Genomic DNA, 7587 nt, shown 5'->3' with positions numbered 1-7587 from the left:
AAAACACCAAAAAAACACCAAAAAAAAACAGACAAACACAGCAGCCTTTGAAAGTCAGGGTTTTGTTGTACAATGCTAGCAGAATTCAAATAGAACTGTACTTTAACGTCATGCTTTGTTGAAGAGCAAGACGACTGCACAATTCTGGAGAGCCTTTATATAAAGGACCTTCTTGCCACATCCAGCACTGTTTCATAGATGTCTTAGTATTCTAATTAGGGTAACTAGTATTCTAATCTCATACGTTCTCTGCATATTTGAAATCATTAGAAAATCTGTTCCAAAATTTACCATAGCTATGCCTGTGATGTTTTTTAGTGCTGTCATTAAAACTACAGAACGATTGTGCATCTTGAGATGGTAATAGCATACTAGAATTGTGCAGGTTATTCTCTTGTCTGCTTTTGTTTTGTTGAGCAGAGGCAGATAGAATCAACCTGCAGTACATCTAGCAACATGTGAAGTGCATTAAAGTGATTTAATTTTGCTTATTTCTCTTTTAGGCCTTTGAATTAGCAACAGGAGACTATCTGTTTGAGCCTCATTCTGGGGAAGACTACTCACGAGATGAAGGTACATTAATCTAAGTCTTTTTTTGGAAATTGTTATATGAAATATAACAAATCCTTCTTCAGAATGAGAGCCTTCTCTTATGAACAATGTAAAATCATTTGGCCAAATTATTGATGCTGAGGGACTGCTGTGCTTGACCATGTGCAGTAGAAGTTCACATTCTTCTTCCTGGTATCTTCCATTCCTTTAACCTCTAGAATCTCTTGTCTTGCTTCTCTAACTCATCATTCCTCCACATCTTCATCTTCATACTCCGAGTTCTTGTCTTTGCTGTTGTAATCTGATTTTGGGTGGATGCCCAAGTAGTTTCTGAGAGAGATTGTGTCTTTGTCCATAATGTTCCAGGGAAGGAAACTGACATACAGAAAGATGTCTTTTGTGGATATGTTATACTGTCTTTTCTTTTGGAAAAAAATGCAGATCACATTGCTCTGATCATAGAACTTCTGGGGAAAATACCTCGCAAGCTCATTTTGGCAGGAAAGTATTCCAAGGAGTTTTTCACCAAAAAAGGTAAAAGGAAATGAAGCAAACATTTTGTTGTTTTTTTTTTCTTTCCCTTTGCCCCACACCCAAACAAACAAAAGTACCTTGCTGAAAATAGCTCTTACCAACAGATGTCAGCAAAGATGGGTCTTTTAAAGTCTCTCTGTTTTATGAGAGGCTTTCTCTGGAGGAGAAAAAAAGAAAAAAGGAAAAGACAAAACTGCAGCTAAATATAAAATATCCTTGTCTGATTGCTAAAAATACACGGTGCCTTGTTACTTGACGTCTTGGTTGTAGATCAAATGCAGCAGATTGAAAAACAGTGCTTCAGATGTTTATCGTAGAATCACCAGGACTGGAAAAGACCTCCAAGGTCATCTGGTCCAACCGTAATTTCTTCAGACTGGAGGAGGCAAGAGGTTCTAGTGTAGTTTTCCTTCCGCATGCCCCACAATTTTATCTTCCCCACAATTAACTATTAGGGAGAGCTTTTTGAATTCAGTCTGTGCTGTTTGCTGTTATTTCGGTTATTTGGCTGTTCTACTACCATGCCTTGCAGTTGACATATCTGTCTTGCTTTTCAGGTGATCTGAAGCACATCACTAAACTGAAGCCCTGGGGCCTTTTCGAAGTCTTGGTGGAAAAATACGAATGGTCCCAGGATGAGGCAGCTGCATTCACAGACTTCTTACTACCGATGTTGGAGCTGATCCCAGAGAAGCGAGCCACAGCAGCAGAATGTCTCAGGCACCCCTGGCTTCTCTCTTAGGGGCTTCAACCCAGTGCCACTGTGCTGCACTCTGGTTTACAGTATAGGATACACACACCCAGCTGCCCCTTCCCAGATCTGTTTTTTTTCCTTGTTCAGTTTGAGCGTGAAGTTCTTCCTTCAAGGCTTCCAAGATTTTAGATAAATCTAACCCATTCTGCTGAGTTTGCTGGTGTGACTCAGTGGGGACTCTCCTTATCCAGTGCGCGTCATCTTTGTTTTGCCTTGATTGGGCTTCACCAAAGACTAATTGACTAAAACATCAACTTTTCCCTGAGTCGTCTTGTATGGTATGCACTGTGTTATGGATGTATGCTCCCTTAACTAAATCTCAACTCTCCTTTCATCATAAGGAGGATGTGAAGATCTGAACTCATCTCACTGACTCAGGAGTCAATTTCCCACTGTTGGTCCAGTAGCTAGCAATGGGGTGAGAAGTAACAGATGGCACCGTGGTGGTGTTAGTTCCTTGTAGAGCAAAGACCTCAAAATCCTCCATTGTTTTCTAGGTGTCTGCTGTATTCATTGCTTTTCAGTCACATAATTCTTTAGTTCTAGCTGCTTAAATCTCTTGAGATGAGCTATTTAAATCTAGATTTTTAGTATCATTTGCTTCTTCCTCTGAAGTGCCCTCTCCCTTTACTTGTCCCTCCTGTCCTCATAGTCAGAATAGTTTCTGAATTCAGTGACGCTTTCTACTTGTTCTCTAACACCTCAGCCTGCGACTAAAAGGTGACAAGCAAAAAAAGCAAAAGCTGGAGCTTAATCAATGCACAACCTTCAGCATGCAGAGAGGTGCGCCCTTTGGCTGCAGAGAGGTGATGCAGGTGACTTCTCATGCTTTAGCGAGCTGTACATTCTTTTTTTATCCCTTCCTGGCACTTCTATGCCTTCCTCGAGGTAGTTGCTGCACCTGTGAGAGAGTGGCTCTCACTAATGCAGTCTGCTCTGGCCCTTTTGACCATTCACATTTTTTCCCGGAAAGAGTGGGCAGCATCTGTATCACAGCCATGCTATCACCCTCGACTTCAAAACTCAACACTTGAAAGCCTGATATTAAGATTTTATTTTTTTCAATTTGTTTCAGGTGATGGCCTTCAGGAATAACTTCCCAGATTGGGATTGCCTTTTCTTTTCTGGGCCATTAGCACAAGGCGGGGTGGAAGAGAGCTGATGGACTTTCCTCTGTAGATACTGGTTTAGCTGCTTGTAGAGTTACCCCAAATCAAAACATCTGTGAGATTTCTGTGTCAACTTCTCAGAGGGGGTTGGATGTAATAAGTAAATGAATTAATTTTAATTAAATCTAAATCACTGTGGCGTATAATAGTTTTATGATGACTTCTTTGAGGCTCACCCATCCTACTGCAGATTCAGTGCATCCAGCTCTAAAGTAAGAGCTGGCAGTGTTGAGGCTTCAGAGACACGTCTTCTCCCTGGACCAAATGGGGCTATGGATTCGTGGTTGCTCTCAGAGCACTGAAGTTCCTCTAGGAACTCACTGGAGGCCACGCAGATGTGATCTGAGACTGTTGCGTTGCCAAAGCTGCCAAGATGGCTGTTACTGTCACTGTGTGTGTTGAAAATCCTGGTTCATGAGAGTTGTTCATTCATAAACCTCGGTGTCATTTAATCCACTTAAAGAGTTGCTCCAGTCTAGTGCCTGACTGGGCTAATTAACACAGATCATGCTGCATGTTCTTTTAGGGGTAGGTCGGATTGTCTATGCATATAATCTAACATTAATGAAGGTAATAACATACCAAATGGGTTTAAACTGCTGATTTGACCTCTTTCCCTTCTGTTCGGAGCTTTTCCAGCTGCGTATCACTTCCATGTCTGTTACAGAAGGACCGCAGTCAAGACTGGATTCCAAAACACCCACCACCTACAGACTGTGAAGATATATTGGCAGGGCGAATGATTTCTGTTGTCTTGACAGCCCATCCCATCCTGTTGTGCTTCAGCCCAGCTGGTGCAGGAATTTTTCCTGGAAGAGCTTTGCACATCGAGAGCTCCTTCCCTTCCTGCCGCAGTTCCCCCTCCCACACCTGCAGGAGGACACATTTTCACCCCGGTTGCTGAGGATGGAGCCAACGTGTGAGTTGGAGACTGCAGCAGCAGCTGTCGGGGTTCAGCCTTGTTCCATGTGCTCATTCACTTTGGGTTTGTTAAGTCCCCAAATTGCCGTAAAGTGCTCACAAAGGATTTGTACTTGCTGTGTCAGTCTAAAACCTGAAGGAAAATACATTTTTATTCTTTCTACTTGGGTGCTTCGTCGTCTTTCTTTGTGAAGGCTATACAATAAACAGACTATTTAATTACTCAGCCGTAGTCTCCCTATGTTCCCTCTGCAGGTCTGTTTTCTCCACTCCAGGCTCTTTAGGTCTATACAGGTGTGTAGTTCCAGTTCTCTAGACTGAGACTCACTGGGTTGGGTGTTGGTAAAAGATTTTGTCCATATTATGATCCACTTTTTAAGGGGGGTAGAAGCGTCGGATAGTGGGATAGGCTGCTATTCTAACGTGTCGCCTTTCTGCCATCCGCCATCTCTGCTGCCTTCCACAGAGGCGGCGCGGAACTGCGGAGCAGTGGTGCGTGGCGCCACCTGCCGCATAACGGCGGCACTGCAGCGGTGCGCGGCGCCCTCAAGGGCTGCGTTAAGCGCCCGTCGAGGCCGCTTTGTTCTCGCGGTTTTTGTCCGGATGGCAGTGACACGGACAGCCTTGGCCGTAGTGTGGGGAGGGTTTCCCCTGCCTCAAGGAAATGGCACACAATCTAAAAGGCCAGCTTTTAATTCAGAAGTCATTTCCTCAAAAGATGTACAAACCCCAAGAGACAGCAAATTGTGGCCCCAGACCTCCCGCTACGGACTCAAAAAATGAAACAACTCCCCGTTCTCCCCCCCCCCCGAAAAAAAAAAAAAAAGACCACCAAAAGCTGATGTCCCGTGAGTCTCTTCCCATCACACAAATTCCATGAGAGCTGAAAGCCGTAGAAAGTCCAGAGGTGATGGTACATGTAGGAAAAGTCACTCAAAAGGAAAGGACCGCATCTCCTGATGCAAAGAACTCCAGGCAGCTCTGTGAGAGAAGGAGAGCAGTCACTGTTGCCAGGTAGAGCACAACATCACATTTTATGCTGTTGCCTGGCAAGGATTTACATTCTCCCAGATGGAGGCAAAGCAAAGCCTGTTTCCCATTCAACTCCGAACAAACCCCATCTGAATACAGCACCAGTAATTCTGCAGCTATGCTGGTGGCGTTGCACGTGCAAGAAACATCAGAATCACTGTAGCATTCACACAGTGGTCAGTGCTGTCACTCATTGCCCTCCTCTGTAAAACAAAATAATCACTGTGTTAGTGGGTCATGGTTCTAATAATGCTCGTAATGAAGGTGTAGGTGTGTTTTTCAGCTTTGTTTTCCAAAAGGTTCACCTCCCCCCACCCCAGCCTGCTGCTCTCACCTTTGCTTTCCACTTTAAAATCCGATGGCAGGAGGTTGTCCTGGCGATTCCCCAGCACAAAGGCCAGAAAGGAGAGGATGAGGGCATCGAGGATGCCGATGATGCAGAGGATGTAGGCCCAGCGCACCGTGCAGGCGCCCAACGTGTATTTGTCTGTCTTGTCCCCACACAAGCGCTTCACCTCGCTCGAGTCCCAGCCGTCAGGGTAGATGAGGCACCCGATCATCAGCCCAGTGGCTGCAAGGCAAAAGGGGAATGGCGTGTGAGAACGTCAATCGCTGGCACTGGCTGAAGGGGCTTCAGTGGGCATGGAGCTTTGGGCTCTTCTCCCTTTGTGATGGTGCTACAGGATGACAGTGCAGTGCAGGGACAGAGCAGCATGGGGACAATGCAGCACAAGAACAAAGCAGTACGGGCATGATGCAGCACATGGAAAGAGCAGCAGGGGACAATGTAGTTGATAATAAAGCAGCACAGAGACAGAACAGTATTGGGATGATGCAGCATGAGCACATGGAGCACATGGACAGAGCAGTACAAGGACAATATAGTGTGAGGACAATGCAACACACAGAAAGAGCAGCATGGGCATGGTACAGCACTGACTTCCCATCCACTGCCCGGGCCACTGCCCCAGCTCCCATTACACTGTTGCCTGGGCAACTTTGCTCCTCTCCAACCACTGCACACAACAGAGTTCTCTCTTCAAGGAGATGCAGCCTCTGAGCAAAGCTGGAACATGGTGTGTTTGTGCAACCTTGCTTCTCTGTGCACAGCTGGGTTTTGGCTCACATGCAGATTGATGCCGCTTGCTCAGCTGCTGCAGTTCCAGCGGGGCTGGGAGCTGAGCTGCCACATGTGCACGGCTTTGCCATGGGAACGCAGCACCAACTGCCTGGGGACACCTGCTGTGCAGTGCAGCTCCCGGCCCCTCCAGGTGCATTTTTCTCTCTGCATCCTTGTGCTCAGAGAAGTCACTGCTGTTGCTCGAGTAGGTACCTGTGGTGCATGGAGCGAGGGGAGCTGCTCTGTGCTGCGCTGAGGGTTTGTCCCCAGGCATGGGGAGCTCCTTGGGACAGCACAGAGCATCTCTTACAATTCAGAAGCAGCTGCTTGGTTGTGTATTTAATTAAGCTTTGCTGTAGCCAGAAAGGAGGGGCACAGGAGGTGAGGGCAGCTGGAAAGGAGCTGCTGCCCTGGTGGAGGTTGGCCCCAACATGGAGCGGGCACAGAGATGGAACTGCTGCTGTTTCCCGGCTTTGCAGTGCCAGGCATTGGGAAGAGCTGCACTTAGGAGACCTCAGCTACATGGAAGAGCAAAAGGAAGAGCAGAGAGAGCTTGGGGAACAGGTTTGGAGGGGACAAAAACACTTGGTTCAGCACAGCCCAACCCTTGTAGTGACCTTCCCCACTTTGGCTCCTTGAATGGTGGTCACAAAAATGTCCATAAAAGCCCTGAATCCAGCAGCAAAGCCCTTCCATGCCCAGCTCCCTGCAGGGCTGAGCTGCCCCAAAGCCTCTTATCTTAATCTTCATTTGAGCTTGAGCTGGGAACTGGAGCAAACCTACGCGGCGGCCTGTCCCCAGAGCCACCCGGGGAGTGCAGGGACACCATGAATGATGCAGGAGCTGCGCAGGTTGAGTTGGATTGGGTTACCAGCAGATCAGGTGTTGACATGCTGGGAGGGGGTATGGGGAAAGAATGCAAACCTTACAGCTGACAGCAGTGTCCCAATGTTTCTTGAGCTCATGGCAGTGCCCACCGCTCCAGGGAGCCCACCCCACACCCACCCCACGCCCACCACCCCATAGCGCAGTGCCTTTCCCCACCGCTCACCCGCCGCCAGCTGCATCCAGGCACACACTTTGTAGACAGTGGCGGCATTGCAGAAGAAGAAGAGGCTGAAGCAGAGAATAGAGCCGATGATGAGGAAGGTGGAGATGCCCACAAAGAACATCGCCGTTTTGAAGGCGCTGGAGGGGATGGTACCGAAATCCAGCGGGCTTCCCTTGCAGATGAGCTCTCCAGTGAGCGCGTTGCCGATGCAGTAGGAGAAGAGGCCGAAGTAGCCAGCCTGCGGCGTGTCGATGCTGTCACCGATCCAGTAGGGCTGGATGAAGGTCACCACCATCAGGATGGAGAAGCAGAGCGTGAACAGGGCCCACAGCACACCCATGGCCCGTGCATTTCGCACGTAGTTGGTGTGGTAGATTCGCGCCGCCTCCTGAGCCGGCAGCAGCTTGGGCATGGCCAGGGGGAGAACGGGGGGGTTCGCCGCCTCCCGGGGCCC

General features: G+C 47.9%; 1 protein-coding gene and 1 long non-coding RNA gene across 2 annotated transcripts; one reads left to right on the top strand and one right to left on the bottom strand.

Annotated features, from left to right (window-relative positions):
* Positions 1–476: 476 nt before the first annotated feature.
* On the top strand, positions 477–4156 carry LOC104914462. The gene is made up of 3 exons (XR_796018.2): positions 477–573; positions 994–1086; positions 1644–4156. It is a non-coding gene; the product is annotated as an uncharacterized LOC104914462 (long non-coding RNA).
* A 577-nt stretch (positions 4157–4733) lies between these two features.
* LHFPL5 (LHFPL tetraspan subfamily member 5) lies at positions 4734–7581 on the bottom strand. Its single transcript, XM_003212812.4, has 3 exons — positions 7134–7581; positions 5297–5533; positions 4734–5165 (listed from the first exon to the last, which is right to left on the bottom strand). The coding sequence occupies exons 1-3, from the start codon at positions 7543–7545 to the stop codon at positions 5149–5151; spliced, it is 666 nt and encodes a 221-aa protein (XP_003212860.2). The 5' UTR covers positions 7546–7581; the 3' UTR covers positions 4734–5148.
* Between the last annotated feature and the right edge of the window lie 6 nt (positions 7582–7587).

The sequence above is a fragment of the Meleagris gallopavo genome, chromosome 28, assembly GCF_000146605.3.
Source record: "Meleagris gallopavo isolate NT-WF06-2002-E0010 breed Aviagen turkey brand Nicholas breeding stock chromosome 28, Turkey_5.1, whole genome shotgun sequence".
In the NCBI taxonomy this organism is placed as follows: domain Eukaryota; kingdom Metazoa; phylum Chordata; class Aves; order Galliformes; family Phasianidae; genus Meleagris; species Meleagris gallopavo.
Note: the sequence above shows the minus strand (reverse complement) of the source record. Positions and strands in the feature narration are given on the sequence as shown.

What these genes read in the sequence shown, in the direction of transcription:
- LHFPL5 (XM_003212812.4), bottom strand. Translation starts at nt 7,545, where the DNA reads ATGCCCAAGCTGCTGCCGGCTCAGGAGGCGGCGCGAATCTACCACACC. An exon ending in CTGGATGCAGCTGGCGGCGG is followed by an intron (nt 5,534 to 7,133) that starts GTGAGCGGTGGG and finishes TTTGCCTTGCAG; the next exon opens with CCACTGGGCTGATGATCGGG.